At 39.9% G+C, this 19,161-nt stretch overlaps 1 protein-coding gene and 1 pseudogene across 1 annotated transcript in view; both read left to right on the forward strand.

Annotated features, from left to right (window-relative positions):
• The window catches only part of RPAP2 (RNA polymerase II associated protein 2), an 84,047-nt gene extending 79,012 nt beyond the window's left edge, over positions 1 to 5,035 (forward strand). The window contains exons 13-14 of the mRNA XM_008586734.1: positions 2,394 to 2,543; positions 4,574 to 5,035. Coding sequence (XP_008584956.1) covers positions 2,394 to 2,535 — 142 coding nt within the window. The 3' untranslated portion in view covers positions 2,536 to 2,543; positions 4,574 to 5,035. The remainder of the gene's footprint in view (positions 1 to 2,393; positions 2,544 to 4,573) is intronic.
• A 2,390-nt stretch (positions 5,036 to 7,425) lies between these two features.
• On the forward strand, positions 7,426 to 9,189 carry LOC103602322 (annotated as a pseudogene).
• Positions 9,190 to 19,161: the final 9,972 nt, after the last annotated feature.

Raw genomic sequence — 19,161 nt, forward strand, 5'->3', positions numbered from 1 at the left:
CTTTTTTCCGTGTCCAGCAACGGATCGCAACCCTCAGTGTTGCCCCCGTACCGGACCGGGGACCGGCAACGGGATCGCAACCCTCGGTGTTGCTCCCGCGCCTCGCTCAGCCAGTGAGCGGGAACCGGTCCGTATGTGGGATCCGAACCCTCGGGCGGGAGCGCCGCCGCGCTTCCCAAGCGGCGCACTATCCAGTGCGCCACCGGGCCGGCCCGCACATTTTCTGTTCTTATATGGGCACACAGGTTGAGAAATCTGATAGTCACCATCTATTTCTAATTTTAGGGTTAGGTTTGGAAATTTGGGGTAAGTACTAATGGCACTTTAAGACATAATTGAGAAAACCTTTTTTTTTCTTTTGGTGGCTGGCCAGTAAAGAATCGAACCTTGGACATTGGTGTTTTCATCACCATACTCTAACCAACCGAGCTAAGAGGCCAACCCAAACCTTATTCATATATGAGCCAAATACTAGTCTCCTTGAAAGTCAGAGAAGTTGTTTTGGATGCATCGTATAAATACCATCTTAAATACATGCAAAGCTATGTTTCTATGGAGTTGATATATTTGATCTGTCTTCTTTGGACTTCTTGGTCTTATTTTAGCCAATGTTTATCACATTCCTAGTCTTTTGGGTCTTATTGTGGGTAAGTAGCAACTTATAATTTAAATGTTGGCATCTCCTAAGTGTGAGAAAAGCCAGAGCTGGCTTCTGGATTCCACCTTCTGTGCAAGAAGATGCCTCAGGAAAAGCTGGCTACAACTGTCTAGGTTCACCTAAGTACCCAGCTTGGGCTTGGCATTGGGAGACTTGGATAGTCGTGTTTCTCAGTATGAGCTACCTTTGGGGAATACCTGCAGACAAAACTCATGAACTGTGAGAGGTTGGTACTCCAGCCCCTAGCTGTAAAGAAATACAGGAGAAATGGACAAGGAATGCACTGTAGTGGTTCTCCCAGGTAGAACTCTGTGGATTTCACTTGACTGTTGGAGTCGCATCACTCTCCAGTTATTGCTAAGATACCTTTAGGGACAGAGAATTTACCACCTCCCCAGACCTGCTGGCCATTTTTGGACAATTCTGACAAATTTTTACTTTTACTTTTGCTTTCTGTAATGAGATGGCTAAGCAAGGAAGAAATCTGTCTCTCAGAAAACTTTTCCCATTCTACACTCACTACTCTGGATCTGATCTGCTGATTTCTTAAGCTTTATTGATTTAAGTCCTGGAGTTATTTTATATATATTTGATGTGCCCAGTGGCAATGACCAAGGTTAAATAAGCATCTGCAAGAGCTTTGTGGGAAGTGTAAGACTATTTGGGGGAAAAGGAATTTTCTCCCAAAAAGCTTTCCAGGAATGTAATTTGCAGGGACTCTGGGAAGCATACTCTTTAGCAATTAAAAATATTTCTGAAAAGCAGTGGCCTTTACTCTTTGTTATTGGATTAGATATTACTCACTTTTTGAAAATCATGCTTACTGATCACATTTCAGTGAAGATTACTTTTAAGATTCCATTATATGGCTGGCCAGTTAGGTCAGTTGGTTAGTGTGGTACTGATAACACCACGGTCCAGAGTTCAATTCCTGTACTGGTCAGCCACCAAAAAAAAAAGAAAGATTCCATTATATGCAATCAATCTTTAGGGGTATTTACAAGAAATGGTTAGAGAAAAAACCATATTGCTCCTTATGAAGTTGGTATTAAGTGACTTATAAGATGTAATTCATTTATTCAGTGTTTAAAAAAAAATGTTAAGGTTTCATCCAAAAGGTAATCTTGTTTGTCTTTTTCAGGTGGTATAATCCAAACATGCAATCTAAATTATGTGTTCAGGGCTGGCCCGGTGGCGCACTGGAGAGTGCGCCACTTGGGAGTGCGGCGGCGCTCCCGCCAAGGGTTCAGATCCCATGTGGAGACCAGTTCCCGCTCACTGGCTGAGCGCGGTGCGGGTGCAACACCGAGGGTTGCGATCCCGTTACCGGTCAGTAAAAAAGACAAAAAAGAAAAAATAAATAAATAAATAAATAAATTATGTGTTCAAAGCACTTCTCAGCTTCTAAGCTCCTGTCCACAGTCTCTCTTCCCCAGATGGAAAGTGTTCATTAATTTTCTTTCCTGAGCAGAATTTTAGTAGTTTTTGCTGGCATGATGAACATGTTACCGAGTCAGTCTTTTAAACTTCTTTCCATACTTAACAATGTTTAATCTTTCAGTCATTTCCTGAGACCTCTTTTGCCTTTGTTAGTAAAGCCTTCTCTCCCTAGGAGTTTTGTTAAATCAGAAAGACCTCATTATCCTCACAAAATCCTTTTTGCCATGTTGCAAACAGGAGGCCCTTAGCCCTTCTCATTTTATGGATATGCATTTAGTATTTCTGGTTATTTCAGACTGACCCCGATTCTTGGCATTCAGAAGCATTCTGAGGAAAATGTGGTATTTATACAGTTTATAGCCACCCTGCTTGAAGAATTACATCTAAAGAATGAAGACCTTGAAAGTTTAACCATCATATTTAGAAGCAACTGTTAACCAGAGTGGTGAGTTGGATTGTGTTAACTTTGTTTTTTTCTTCATTTGTTGTCTATTTGGGTCCTTTTTTTTTTTTTATGTTGGAAATTTTAAAAACCAAGAACATACCTCAAGATGCCCTCAGCTTGCTGAGGAAGGACATGATATCCCTTAGTTCTCAGCTGCCCCAGTCATTTCCTGTTTACTCTTCTTACTTTTGCCCTGTCCCTCCTATTTCCTCCTTTGTAGGCCATAGCAATTAGTTCTGTTTCTTGCATTCCAAGAAATTCCCCTCTATCAGTTTCATACTCAAACCTAGGCCATCCCACATGTCCCATCTGATAAGTTTCTTCCCAGGAAGTAGCATTTTACTTCAGCCCAGCTACTGCAGTGTCCATTGCGAACACGCTCATCCTACTACCCCTTTCAATGAAATCACTTCCTACTCAGCCAATACCTTAGTCATCTCATGTACAGATAAACAGATGAATTTACAAGTCTGGCTCTGTTGAACCCTGATTCTGCTCCCGGACACATAGCCCTCTGCTACTATCCCCAGTCCTTGCCTCTTTCAGAACTGCCCATCAGAATGTCCCCTCTGTCCAGCCCTAATCATAACTCTCCATCTCTTCCTCCTTTACTACTCATTTCACACACTCCCAAGTATTCCTATAGGTATTGATTTAATGTTACAGTTGAAGGAATTCATACTTACCTACAAATGAGATCCTCTAAGAGAGCATTTTCTCTTTAACTTTAAATAATTTTTAAATTATAAGAGCAATACAGACTCATTGTAAAATAAAAATTAAGCAATACAGAAGAGCACATTAATAAAACAAAGGAAAATTCCCCCTTCACCTCTGCCTCCTATCCCATCTCCTTTCCAGAAGCACATTTGATGTATATTATTTTATATTTACTATTATTTTTCAAATTTTTATAAAAATCTTCAAGCAAACCTTTAAATATGCAGGAAGGGTATTTGAGAGAGGTATTTTGGCAGGTAAGAAAGAAAAGCATCCCTTTATTAAACCTGCAAGAAAGTAGAATATAAGGAATGAGCACTGTAACTCCCTCTCACTTATATCCAATGGCCTTTCCAAGTGATCCTGCTACCCCAAGAACCTTGTAAAGCAGAGGCTTTTACTTAGGGAGTGAGCTGAGGTTGGCCTGTATAACCATAGCATTCAAAGGCTCTTAAAGAATGTGGTAAGGTTGGAGTTTTTGTTTTATTGAATGTTAGGTCCAGATAATTGAATTAATCATACTGTGTAGTTCATGGCACCCTGTATCCATTGGCTGAAAGATTTCAGACTGAGAGCAAACAATGCCTGACCAGAAGTACTTCTAGACCTGCTTTAACCAATTAAGAATCATTTTTAATTAGCATATTTTAAACTTATATGTAAACAGATGGCGTTAAAGTGGCTTTAAGGACTTTGAACAATAGATTCTTTAAGTGGACTTAAATAGTTGGCTGGTGATCATTATTTGCTTAAATTGTTCATTTGCTTAAGTAATCAAGGGTAAACCTTGGCCCAGACTTTGTCAGTATTATAAAGGATTATGAATGAATGAGGCCTTATTACATAATTTTCCATATGAGAAATAGAGATGGTTTTAAGTAGGTAGATAGATTTTTTTCTTTTTGCATGATTTTTGTAAACCATGGTAAATACATTTGAATCTAAAGATTTTAATGTCTAGTAACCTTTTCAAGATTACCAGTAGTTACCATATGTTAAAATGCTTTCAGTTGCAAATAACAGGGAAAAAAAATCCAGCTCTAACTAGCTTTTGTTATGGTGGTATATTAGTTCTTTTTTGCTACTTAACAGGTCGCTCCAAAACTTGGTGACTTAAAACAAGAAGTGTTTTTTAAATCTCACAGTTTCTGTGAATAAGGAATCTAGGCACAGTTGATCTGGGATCCTCTGGCTCAGGGCCTCTTATAAGATTGCAATTAAGCTATCTGCTTGGGCAACAATGTCACCTGAAAGCCCAACAATGTCACCTGAAAGGTATTTTATTCAAACTATCCTTTTTTTCTTCACAGATATATTTCATGAAGACAGAATAAAAGATGAACTTCCATTCACCATTTTTGGAATTCTAACCACAATGACGGTCTAGTGGTGACCGATAACTAGCTTTGTTACAAAAAAGACCTTTACCTCCTTAGATTTCAACCCCTACCTCCCAGTCCCTAACTGTAGAGGATAACTTCCCTAGAGGAGAACAATTACTCCAATAAGGATAATCAAGTCCTTGTATCCCTAGCTACAAGACATAGTATTTTTATTTGAAAATGAAAGTTGAAGTCTTAAATTGAAACTTGGAATGAATACTCAAGAAAATATAATGACCTCTGATTTTTCTGGATGATTCCAGCCATCATATCGGTTAACCAAAAAAAAAAAGACAAGAGAGAGAAAATTACCATTTTGGCCTCCCAATCTAAACTCTAGATTCTGAAGAACAGCAAACAATTAGGTCAATAAATGCAATCTAAGATGAAGCCCTTTGGAAGTCTGGTCATTTTTCTTTTAAAGAAGCTGACTGTGCTGTAAAATGGTCCTGAGCAACAAGGTTAACCTCACAAGTCCAAAACAGGAGAATCCCAGAACTTTCTGGACTCAAGGAAATAAAAACAAAATGGAATCTGTAGTTTGTTTTCAAGAGAGACAATCTAGAATTCAGATTACTCTTCAAAGCGTATGTCAAGCAGGCAAGTTAGCAGGACCTCCAGAGCAGTTTAGATGGGCCTCAGATAAGGTGGGGAGCTTTACTGAAGGGCCAAGAAAAAAGATAAAATCAGATCTATACTTTTGGACACTGGAGGAAATGACAGCTGCTAAAGCCCAACCATGGAAAGAGGCCAGAAAGCAGCCTGGTGGAATGGGGAGCTCAGTGGGCAAGGACATAGGGATATGAATTCCCTTCTTGGCTCTGCTGATGATTAGTTCTGTGGCCAAGTTACCTAGACTTTCTGGATTTCAGTTCTGTACTCTGTAACATAAGGCAATGGGCCATACAATCTCTTTGGGAAAGGACTTGCAAAAACTAAAACTGCACACAAAGGCTGCTGCTACCCTGTTGTTGGTCTGGGGCCTCTAACATTTTTTTTACTCATCTGACTGGATGAGGGTCTAACCACAACAAAAAGCATAGTGTAGTAGAATTAATCAAGTTTAACAAGGTCACAGACTACAATATCAATATATAAAAATCAATTGTGGTGTTGTATACAAGCAATGAAAAATCCAAAAATGAAATTAAGACAATTCCATTTACAATAGCTCAAAGAATTAAATACTTAGGAATAAATTTAACAAAAGAAGTACAAGACTTGTGTAATGAAAACTATAAAACATTCAGAGAAATTAAAGGTATAAATAAATGTAGAAACATTCCATGTTCATGAATTGGAAGGTCCAGTATTGTTAAGATAGTAGTTCTCCCCAAATCTACAGATTCAATGCAATCCCTAGCAAAATCAGTGGACTTTTTTGAAAAATTGACAAGCTGATCCTAAAATTTATTTGGAAATGCAAAGGATTCAGCATAGCCAAAACAATTCTGAAAATGAAGAGCACTTCTTGATTTCAAAACTTACTACAAAGCTACAGTACTCAAGATGGTGTGGTATTGATATAAAGACAGGCAGATAGATCAATGGAACAGAAATGAGAGTCCAGGAATAAATCCTCACATTTATGGTCAATTGACTTTTGACAAAGGTGCCAAGGCAATTCAATGGAGAAAAGATGGTCTTTTCAACAAATAGTGCTAGAACATTTAGATATCAGATGCAAAAACATTAATTTAGACCCTTAATTCCTACCATACACAAAAATAACTCAAAATGGATCAGAGACTCAATGAGAGTTTAAAACTTTTAGAAGAAAACATAAAAGAAAACCTAGATGACCTTGATTTAGGAAAAGAGTTCTTAAGACACCAAAAGCACAGTCCACAAAAGAAAATATTAAGAAGTTGGACTTCAAAGTATAAAACTTTTCTGCTTCAAAAAAACACCATTAAAATTGACAAACCAGACTGGGAGAAAACATTTTCAAATCATATATCTGAAAAAGGACTTATATCCAGAATATGTAAAGAATTCTTCAAACTCAAAAATAAGGCAAACAATTTGAAAATGGGCAGAAGATTTGAATAGAATTTTGGCAAAGAAGATATACAAATGGCTTAGCATATTTTCAGATGTGTGGTGATTAGGAAATTGTAAGTTGAAACTAAAATGAGATACCACTTCACACCCATTAGAATGATTATAATAAAAAAGACATAAAGTAAGTGTTGGTGAGGATGTAGAGAAACTGGAGCCTTAATACATTGCTGGTGGGAATGTAAAATGATGCAGCCCCTTTAGAGAACAGTTTGGCAGTATTTTGAAAAGCTAAACATGTTTACCATATGATCCGGCAGTTCCTTCCACTCAGTATTCCACCTGAAGAGAAATGAAAATATGTTCACACACAGACTTGTAGGCAAATGTTCACAGCAGTATTATTTATTTAGTCAAAAAGTGGAAATAATCCAAGTGACCATCAAATGGTAAATGGATTTTTTTAAGTGATATATCCAGACAGTACAGTACTGATACATGCTACAGCATGGATGAAACTCAAAAACATTATGCTAAGTGAAAGAAGTCTGATACAATAGACCAGCATATGGTATGATTCTATTTATATGAAATATCCAGAAAAGGCAGATCTCTAAGGCACATATTAAATTAGTGGTTCCATGGGCCTGGGGTGAAAACAGATATTGTCTGCAAATGGGCACAGGGGCTCTCTTTGGGGTGCTGAAAATGTTCTAAAATTAAATTGTGGTTTTTGCACAACTTTCTAAACTTTAAAAATAATTGTTTTGTGCACTTTAAACAGGTGGATTTTATGTGTATAAATTATACCTCAATAAAACTTAAAAATCATAGATGATGACAGGGCCCTGTCTCTGACCTACTAGTGACACCCGCCAGGGGTAAAGAGGGGGAGAAGCTGCTATATCCCCACTTCTTCCTTCCTTGCACCCAGATATATATCTTCAGTTATCTCCTACACCCTGCAGGTCTAGAGGCCTTAGGTGAGGCATCATTAGCTCACTATAGGAACATTAGGAATCCAAGTGGACCACTGCCACCAGGTCACTGCAGGGCCAGCTGCTTTTGGGGATGCTGCATCTGCCTCTAACACACTCCTGCCAAGTTTTTGTTAGCTTGGGAAGACTAAAGCAGAATTCAGTTCAAAATACTATGCTGGATCTTTGTTTCTAAATATCATTTTCTAGTAAAAGGAACCAAGGCTTCTTGGGAAAATGGCTAGTTCTAAAGCTGGGCAGGGGAAATACAAGATAAGCCCAAAGCATCTTGATAGTACCAGAAAGTAAGCAAGTGCTCAAAACAAGCAGATAGGAGCGTGTCAAAGGGACACAGGAAACAATCTGAAAGACCTCCCAATGGCCAATGCTGGAACAATTTCGTCAACAATATAAACAATATTGGATTATAACCCAAAGTATAAAATATGCGTGAGTTCATACTGATATAAATGATGGAATAAATAAATGGAGAAGAGACACATCTTCCTTACGAAAGAGTTCCAAATAATATATGTAGGGCCCTTTCACACTACCCAGAGAAGGGGTCCATATGGCATTCTTAGTACCCATCATGACCTAAAGGGAAACTTTCACAATGTCCAGGAACCCTTGATGTCCTGCAAATGGAGGACTATGTCCTCAAGTTCCTTGCAGCAGGAATTCAGGTGACACCAGTCTTGACTTCCAAATGGAATACTACATCTACAGAAAGGAAAAGTAATGGTATCTATATCATAAATCTGTAGAGGACCTGGGAGAAACTTCTGCTCATGGCTCATACCATTGTTGCCATTGAAAACCCACCAGAAGTCAGAGTCATATCCTCCAGGAATATTGACCAGCAGACTGTCCTGAAATTTGCTGCTGCCAGTGGAGCCACGCCTATTGCTGGACACTTCATTCCTGGAACCTTCACTAACCTGAGCCACTCAGCCTTCCGGGAGCTACATCTTCTCAAGGTTACCAATCCCAGGGCAGTTCACCAGCCTCTCAGAGGTATCTTATTAATGGTAGTATGGCTACCATTGTTCCATGTAACAGATTCTCCTCTGTGCGGTGTAGACATTACCATTCATGCAGCAACAAAGGAGCTCACTTAGTGAGTCTGATGGGGATGTTGGGCCAGGAAGTTCTGTGTGGTCTCCAGTGAGCCCCCATGGGAAATCATGCCTGATGTCTACTGAGATCGTGAAGAGACTGAAAAGGAAGAGAAGGCCACTGCTGAAAGGGCTGTGACCAAAGAGGAATTTCAGGGTGAATGGACCGCTCCAGCTCCTGAGTTTACTGCTTCTCAACATGACGTTGCAGGCTGGTCTGAAAGCGGACAAGTCTGAAAGCATGCAGGTGCACTCTGGGCCTATTCAGCAAGTCCCTACTGAAGACGGGGGCACTCAGCCTGCCACTGAAGACTGATCTGCAGCTGCCGTTGCTCAAGCACTGAATGGGTAGGAACGATCACTGAGTGGTCTTAAATTGTTTTACCACGAGCTATTAAACAGAAAACAAAAGATTGTTAGAAAAGAAACATCTGGGGCCGGCCTGGTGGTGCACTGGAGAGCGCGCTGCTTGAGAGCGCGGTGGCGCTCCCGCTGAGGGTTCGGATCCCATGTGGAGACCGGTTCCCGCTCACTGGCTGAGCGCAGTGCGGGCGCAACACCGAGGGTTGCGATCCCGTTGCCGATCCCTCGTGCGGGCGCAACACCGAGGGTTGCGATCCCGTTGCCGATCCCTCGTGCGGGCGCAACACCGAGGGTTGCGATCCCGTTGCCGATCCCTCGTGCGGGCGCAACACCGAGGGTTGCGATCCCGTTGCCGATCCCTCGTGCGGGCGCAACACCGAGGGTTGCGATCCCGTTGCCGATCCCTCGTGCGGGCGCAACACCGAGGGTTGCGATCCCGTTGCCGATCCCTCGTGCGGGCGCAACACCGAGGGTTGCGATCCCGTTGCCGATCCCTCGTGCGGGCGCAACACCGAGGGTTGCGATCCCGTTGCCGATCCCTCGTGCGGGCGCAACACCGAGGGTTGCGATCCCGTTGCCGGTCAGTAAAAAAGACAAAAAGGAAAAAAAGAAAAGAAAAGAAACATCTGTTTCTAAATAAATAAATCATAATATATGTAGATACTACTTCCAGAAGGTGGAGCTTAGTCCACCCTTTGAGTGGGTTAAACTTAATGACTTGCTTCCAAAGAATAGAGTAGGGAAAGGAAAAATACTGCCTTTGCCATGTGATGGAGGTTAACATCACCAGTGATGTCATGTGCATATCATGTACCCCCTGATGTGTGATGAGAAGGGCACTTCACCTCTGTGGTATTCTTTTCAAAACCCATAACCTCAGTCTAATGAGAAAAATAGGCAAACCCAGTTTGGGGGACATTTCTGCAGGGTACTTAGCCAGTACTCCTCACGACTGTCAAGGTCATGGAAAACAAGGAAAGACTGAAAAATTGTCACAGACCAGGGAAACTTGTAAACTAAATACCGTGTGGTACCCTGCTCTGGATTGGAGCAGGAAGAGGACATTAATCGGAAAACTGGTGAAATCCAAAAAATATCTGGAGTTAATGGTAATAAACCAAGGCAGTTTCTTAAATTTGACAAATGTACCATGGAAATGCAAGATGTTACTGATGGGAGAAATTGAGTAAAAGGTATACAGGAACTCTGTACTATCTTTGCAACTTTCTGTAAATCTAAAGTTATTTCAAAATAAAAAGTTTATTAAAAAAAATACTGGCTGGACATAAGGGATGCAAAGACAAGAAAGTCACTCCCTCAAATCTTCAGCCTGCCTATGGGAGGGGGTCACAACTGCAAATGCCCTGAAGAGGGACACATATCCTGCCTTTCCTGGGACAGTCCTGTTATCCCAGCACCAATCAATTAAAAATGCCCCCTTTTACTTCCAAAAGTATTCTGGTTTGGACAATAAACTACATGGTGGTACCACCCTAAGAGGCACTGGGTATGCTGCAGTGGTCAGAGAGATAGGAGGGGACTTTCGAGATGGCACAGAAGGATGGGTCAGGGTTGAGGTAGGGATAGAAAGAGGGATAAGGGAGAGGCAGGGACCCCTCAAGAGGAAAGATCCAGCAGCAGGAAAGGTACCAAGGCATGTTCTTTTTAAGACATAAAAGTCTGAAGTTGGAAAAAATTCAGTGAAAAGCAGCAAATGTGGTTAAGATAGAGCCCACTAGGCTTCAAGCCAACTAAGAGGATTAGAATTCTTTGGGCAGTAATGTATTGTGAAGCAGATAGGAGGAAAACTGACTATACCAAACTCTCCAAATGAAAAACTTGTGGTTAATTTTCTTGATCCTTTCTTCCCCCCCAACCCACCACACACATCCATTCTCTCCCTAACTTTTCCTATTCTTTGATATACACCTTGAGATCAATACACACACACACACACACACACACCGCGCTCCAGTACGTACACACACGCACGCACGCGCACATGCTCCAGCTCACCCAGCTTACCCAAGCTAACTCTTGAAGGTATTGTGCGATCTCTCTAAACGCTGATATTGCCATTTGCTAAGCTCTTAATCTTAACAAGATTTGAGCAGCTGGTCCCTGGAGGCCCTGGCAGTCTGACCCAGTCTGGGGTTCAGCATGTGCTCTGCTGACTCAGAGCCTGCACTGTCTCCTTTCCAGAACACCACTCCCTGATCCCCATGTGGCATTCTTCATTATTGAAGTAAAATGTTGCCCTTAATAAGGCATAACCCCCAGGTTTTCTTGTAAACTCTGAGTTTCAAAGAATGGGAAGAAATGTTTTACAAAAACCCTGTTGCTCTTTCAGGGAAAAAGTCTTGAATTCTGAATAGATTTTACTATGAAAAGTAAACTGATTCAGTTTCACTTTCCATTTAAATGCTTCAGGAACTAGTACATATGCTGTTATATTCAGAGAATGATGATTTTTTTTTTAAAATCTTGCCCTTTGAATAGTTCTGTTTCCATGAGATTCTCAAACACTTAACCCCACTAGGCTTAACACACTTAGTGGAGTCTCTTTAAGATATTATTTAGCATCTTCTGCTTATAGTCATGTCCAAAAGCCAGTTGATCTTCCTGCTCTCTAGAGAACAGAATCAATTCTCTAAAGATTTACCCAGACCCAAGGAAAGTGGTACCATTCTGGAATTTGAAAATCTTGGGCTGGCTGTTGAGCTCGGTTAGAGCGCCATGTTATAACACCAAGGTCAAAGGTTCAGATCCCCATACTGGGCAGCTGCCAAAAAAAGAAAAAGAAAATAGTAGCCTCACATTATAAGCACTGGTAGAAAAAGATGAGTAAGGATGTCTAGAAGCCCACCTCTGCTGGGCTGAGGGTGGGGCTGGGAGCAGGAGTGACTTTCATCTGAAATGTACCTAGAAAGGCCTGAGACTGAGGTCGGGACTAGCTTCTGGGACATCTGCTGTCCAGGCTGGGAGGCACACTGCAGTATGTATGTGCTCTCATCAAAACCCTACTTGGGAATCCTAACCTCTCATGTGCAACACAACCTGGAGGTTAAGAGGTACGGGGCAGTGGCTGCTTAGGGCTGCCCTGTGTGGTTCCTGATGAAGAAATGCCCTGATTAAATTGGTATTCTCCAGTAAAGCTTATTTTCTTTGTGAATGTTTGTGTCCTTCTCTAAATTAAGCTAGCAAAATATGAATTTTTGTAAAATCTCCCTGGCCATCCAGCTCTGTACTCTAAATTTTCAAGCCCCTGCCTGCTCTTCCATCAGCAAAAATACTTGTGTTTTGGAAAACTGATTACCAGTGTAGGAACTGGGAGGTGGAATTGGATCAAAATACCTTTAGATGAAAGCAACAGCACAAGCTCTTTCCTCTAAATGAGCTGACCTCACCTCTTGTGCCAATGGAGAAAAGCTCACTCCCAGGTGCTAGTTTTCAATTTGCTTCCCAGCACCTCTGCAGTCATAACCAAAGTGAAGGAGAATATTGCATGACTTCAGAAGAAAGCCAGCCACCTTGCAACATCTTCAGGAAATTCTGCACTCCCTTAGGGCTTGCAAAACTCCCTCTGTCTTGCAGACCAAAAGCAAGTTCTCAGTCACCTAGCTCTAGTTTGCATAAATTAGAGAAAGTGGAAGCTGGTTATTTTCTGGGTGACCCTTGAACCAACCAAGCTCACAGGGCCTTTGACAAAAATAAGATAGCAATAAAATGGCATGTTGGAGCAGTGAAAGCTTTTATTATTATAAATGAACAGGAAAAGCCAGGCCCCTGGATGCCCATTTGCCTGACCTCTACTTACTAGTGCCATACAGCCAAGAAAGACAGTGTCCACTTCAGGCACTGCAATATTTTGAAGTTGGCATACATATAACTTAATATAATTTCATGTTGTAATTTATAAGATTTCAGAGAACAATTTACTGATATCTCCTATAATACCTTTTATCTTCATTTTTAATATGGAAAAGCATAGCCTATGATGTGTTAACTTGCTTGCTCCCATATCCTTACCTCTTTCTTGTCCTTCTTGCATTGTCCCATTAATACATTATCCATCTTTGGGGAAAAAATTAAAATACAGAATTATTTAGACAAAGCCACATTTCATATGGCCACATGGGGAGAGAGAGTTCACCTTCAAAGTCAACCAGAACATCTCTAACCTATCTTTTCCATATTGGGCATCCAGATAAGATTTCCTTTGTACAAAGAGTCTTGCTACTAGAAAAAAGAGTGAAAATCACTGAGCTAGTCTAAGTCCTAACTTTAAAAAAGCACAACCTAAGAACCAGAGAGGTTTGCCTGACACAAAATCAGCCACTTTTAGCACAGCAATTGCTAGAACCTACTCTTATCTACGGCTCATCCTGCTAAGCAAAAAAAAAGTCCCATGAGCTTTGAAGATAGAAGGAGCTCAAAACAGGACTCTTTCAATCAAAATCCACCTGGGATTTGGACAGCCACCCTGTCTCAGTGAGCTAAACTGAGATTTCCTTCCCTTCCACCCCAGTTCCATTGTAGAGCACAGGTGATCGCGACAGGAATAGCTGAGCTTATGGAGGAGGTCCTGGCTCGAGTCAAAATACACTTTGATTTTAAGGCCCAGAATTTTTTTGTTTGGAGCCTACAAACTTGATTATAGATTGAGAGACCATGGGACAACCAAGCAGCCCTTGGCTTTTCCGAGTTTGGGGAAACAAGTCAGTTGCTTTAGGAGTTTCTTCCCTTCCACCCCCCCCCCCCCAAAAAAAAAAAAAATATATATATATATATATATACACACACACATACATATACACTCTATATGATTTTAATCTTTTTAAATTTATTGAGACTTGTTTTATGGCTCAGAATATGGCCTAATTTGGTACATGTTTCATTTGCACTTGTGTTCTGCAAATGTCAATTAGGCCAAGTTGTTTGATGGTGTTGTTAATATCTTCCATATCCTTGCTGATTTTGTCAGTTTGTTCTATCAGATACTGAAAGTGGAACCTTGAAGTCTCTATAATTGTGGGTTTGTCTATTTCTCTTTTAAGTTCTATCAGTTTTGTTGCATGTATTTTGAAGCTCTGTAATTGGGCACAAATATTTAGAATTGTTATGTTCTCATGATGAATTGTACTCAATTATTATAAAATGTCTCTCTTTATTCCATGTGACATTTCTTGTTCTAAGGTATATTTTGTTTGATATTAATATGGCCATTCTAGCTTCTTTATTATTAATGTTTGCATGGTATAATTTTTCCATCCTTTTAACCTACCCGTGTCTTTATATTTAAAGTTGGTTTCCTCTAGACAGTGTGTAGTTGAGCCTTGCTTTTATCCAGTTAATCTGGCAATCTCTGCCTTATAATTGGGGTGTTTGGACCCTTTATATTTAATATAACTATTAATGTAATTGTGTTTAACCCTATCATCTCAGTATTTGTTTTTGATTTGGTCCTATCTGTTCTTTGTTTTTTATTCCTCTCTTTTTCTACCTTGTTTTCTTAATTGAATATTTTTAGAACTCCATTTATGTTCACTACTAAAGCTACACTTCTGTTTTGTATTTTTTAGTGATTACTCTAGGATTTAAAATGTGCGTATTTTAATTATCATACTGCATCTTCAAATAATGTCATATAACTTCATAAACTTGTGCATTTTCTGAATGTAAAAACCTCAAAACAACAGTATACTGCCATTTCACCCCTACCATCCTTTGTGCTATATTATCATACATTTCACTTCTACATATGAGGGTACTTCAAAAAGTTCATGGCAATGTTTGTATTATCTTTCAATTCTATTTTTCCACAAACTTTTTGAAATACTCTTATATGGTCTAAACCTCACCACAAATGATTATATTTTCTGCCTCAAATAGTCAATTCTGTTTTAAATAAATTTTAAAATGACAGGGAAAGTCTTATATGTTTACCTATATATGTGATATTTGAAGCACTCTTCCTTTTGTGTAGAACCACATTTCCATCTGATATTTTCTTTCTACCTGAGTAGCATCTTTTAACATTTCTCATAGTGCCAGTCTACTGAAAATATATTATTCCTACTTTTGTTTGTATGAGAAAGCCTTTATTTTGCCTTCATTTTTGAAAGATATTTTCACTCGTTTCCAAGTTGTCATTTTTTTTTCTTTTGGCACTTTAAAGATGTCATTCTTTTTTTTTTTTTTTTTTTTTTTTAAAAGATGACCGGTAAGGGGATCTTAACCCTCGACTTGGTGTTGTCAGCACCACGCTCAGCCAGTGAGCGAACCGGCCATCCCTATATGGGATCCGAACCCGTGGCCTTGGTGTTATCAGCACTGCACTCTACCGAGTGAGCCACAGGCCGGCCCCTAAAGATGTCATTCTGATAGCAAGAACCCTCATGCCATACCACCGCAGACAGGAGAGGCCCCAGCAGGCAGGACACTGGGGTAGCCACCTACCCAGCCCCTGTCCCACCTGCCCAGAAGGCAAGACCCCACACTCCGTGCCACCACCAAAAGGGAGGCCCCAGGCAGGCAGGAGATCAGGGCAACCGCCAACTTTGCCTCCGCCCCACCTGCACAGAAGGCAAGCACCCTCACAGCATGCCGCCATCAACGAGGGAGGCCCCAGGCAGGTAGAACACACAGCCTCTGCCCCACCACCCAGAAGGCCATGCTAACACCATGAGGCCTTGCACATCTTCCAGGGAGGTGGTCCACAACAGCCACAAACACAGCTACTACTGCTGCAAGACAGCTTGCTGCATTAGTAACTTCCATGACCACCATGAAGATAGCCCACCACATACTGGTCTTCACTGACACAAGAAGAGTCACTGGAGGAGCCTAGAAAAAAAAGGAAGAAGTCTTTTTCCTCAAAGTCCACTCCAGAGGAAGAGAAAAAGCAACTAATCTAACAGATAACCAAAAGTCAACATAGAGATACTAGAAATATGAAAAAATCTGAAAATATGACACTGCCAAAGGAATTCAGTAAATCTCAAGTACCAGACCCTACAGAACAGGAAACCCTAGAATGACTAAAAAGGAATTCTGAGTAACTATCTTACTGAAACTCAATGAGATAAGAGAACTCTGTAAGACAACACTATGAAATGAGAAAAAATATCCAGGATAAGAAGGAGGAAATTTACAGAGAGATTAATCTCTTTAAAGGAATGTAGCAGAACTCCAGTAATTGAAAGACACATTCATTGAATTAAAAAACACAACCGAGAGCTTCACCAGCAGATTACAACAAGCAGAAGAAAGAATTTCCAAACACAAAGATGGTCTTTATGAAATAGCTCAGGCAGACAAAAAGAATTTTTAAAAATGAAGATTGTCTAAGAGAGCTAACAGACAACATTAAGCACACAAATGTCTGAATCATGGGTATTCCAAAAGAGGGGGAGAAAGGTTAAAGCCATTGAAATTCTATTCGATGAAATAGTTATGATAAAGGGATCTATCCAACAAGAAGAAATAACAATCGTAAATATATATGCACCCAACATTGGAGCACCCAGATATATAAAACAAACACTATTAGACCTAAAGAAAGAGATAGACCCAAATACAATCATAGTGGGGGACCTGAACAACCCTCTTCATTAGACATATCATCCAGGCAACAAATCAACAAACACAGGATTTTAACCACACTTTAGATATCTACAGATATCTGGCAGATATCTACAGAACATTCCATCTAACAACTACAGAATATACATTCTTCTCATCAGCACACAGAACATTCTCCAAGATAGACCACATATTAGGTCACAAATCAAGTCTCAAGAAAAAGAGATCAAGAAAGCAACCCCAATAGTCACTGAAAAAATAAAATACCTAGGAATAAATCTAACCAAGAAGGTGAAAGATCTCTACAATGAGAACTACAAATCACTACTGGAATAAATTTAAGACACCAAAAGAGGGAAAAACATTCCTTGTTCACGGATTGGAAGAATCAGTGCAGTAAAAATGTTCATACTACCCAAAGCAATCTACAAATTCAATGTGATCCCCATCAAAATACCAATGACATTCTTCACAGAAATAGAAAAATCAATCTTAACATTCACATGGAACAACAAAAGACCTCGAATAGCCAAAGCAGTCCTGAGCAAAAAAAGTAAAGCCAGAGGCATTACACTTCCTGACTTCAAACTATATTACAAATCTATACTAACAAAAACAGCATGATACTGGCATAAAAACAGACATGTGGACAAATGGAACGGAATAGAGAGCCCAGAAATCAACCCCCATATTTACAGCCAACTGATCTTTGACAAGGGTAGCAAGAACATACATTGGGAAAAAGACTTCCTCTTTAATAAATGGTGCTGGAAAAACTGGATATCCATATGTGGAAGAATTAAACTTGATCCGTATCTCTTATTACATACCGAAATCAATTCAAAATGGGTTAAACAGTTAAATATAAGACCTGAGACTTTAAAATTCCTAGAAGAAAACAGGGCAAACCTTCCAAGACTTAGGACTGGACACAGACTTTATGAATAATACCCCAAAAGCACAGGCAACAAAAAAAAAATAAACAAATGGGATTATATCAAACTAAAGAGCTTCTTCACAGGAAAAGAAACAATCAACAGTGTGAAAAGACAACCTATACAGAATGGGGGAAAATATTTGTAAACTACACATCCAACAAGGGATTAATATCCAGAATATACAAAGAGCAAAACAACTTTACAGCAAAAAATCAAATAATCCAATTAAAAAATGGCAAAAAGAGCTAAATAGACATTTCTCAAAGAAAAACATATAAATGGCCAACAGTTATATGAAAAACATTCAACATCACTAATCATCAGGGAAATGCAAATCAAAACTACTTTGAGATATCATCTCACTCCAATCAGACTGGCTATTATAAAAAAGACATAGAATAACAAATGCTAGTGAGGATGTGGAGAAAGGGGAACACTTCTGCACTGTTGGTGGGACTATAAATTAGTACAACCACTACAGAAAACAGTATGGAGATTTCTCACACAACAACAGATAGATCTGCCATATGATCCAGCAATCTTACTTGTAGGTATATACCCAGAGGAACGGAAATCATCCTATCGAAGGAACACCTGCACTCCCATGTTTATTGCAGCTCTATTTACAATAGTTGAGATATGGAACCAGCCTAAATTGTCCATCAATGGACGACTGGATAAGGAAAATGTATATATACACCATGGAATACTACTCTGAAATAAAAAAGAATGAATTTCTGCCATTCTCAGCAATGTGGATGAGCTTGGAAAAAATTATGTTAAATGAAATAGGCCAAGCACAGAGGGAAAAATACCACATCCTCACTCATAAGTGGGAGTTAAGAAGGAAGGAAAGAGAGACCACAGTGGTGCATTGGACTTGGAGAGGGAGAGAACACACCTAAGGCTGTGGAGGGTGGGAGGGGGAGAGAGAAAGGGAGGTTGGGGATTAATGGGTGTGAGACATGGGGAATAGTTGCAATTTGTGGTAATGGGATACTGATAGTATTGATCTGACCATCACATCTTGGGCACAAGTGGTGACAGTCATCTTTGTATGCCATGAATATACATAATTAATAATAAATAAATAAATGTGTCATTCCATTGTCTTCTGGCTTGCATAGCTTTAGAAGACAAGTCTGCAGTAATCATTATCTTTGTTTTGCCATATATACTGTGTCTTTTTTTCCTTTGGCTACTTTCAAGATTTTTGTCTTTATCATTGGTTTTCAGCAATTTGATTATGATATGCTTTGGTGTGAGATTTTTGTATATAGGTTTATCCTGCTTTGGGTTAATTGAGCTTTTGGATCTTTGTCTTGGCATTTTCATCAAATTTAGAAAATTTTTCACCATTGTTTCTTAGTAGTATTTGTTAGCATTAGGAGAAGACTTAAGGGGACCCCAGTGAAGATTTCTGGAGCTCTTTCTCTGTATGACTCCCCCACCCACCCTCTGCCCATCTAAATTTTTCCTTGCAACTCAGCTGCCTCAGCCTTCCTGAACTTTAGTCTCCCTCCCCCTCCCCTTCC

This window comes from Galeopterus variegatus, unplaced genomic scaffold (genome assembly GCF_000696425.1).
Source record: "Galeopterus variegatus unplaced genomic scaffold, G_variegatus-3.0.2 Scaffold4091, whole genome shotgun sequence".
Taxonomy (NCBI): Eukaryota; Metazoa; Chordata; class Mammalia; order Dermoptera; family Cynocephalidae; genus Galeopterus; species Galeopterus variegatus.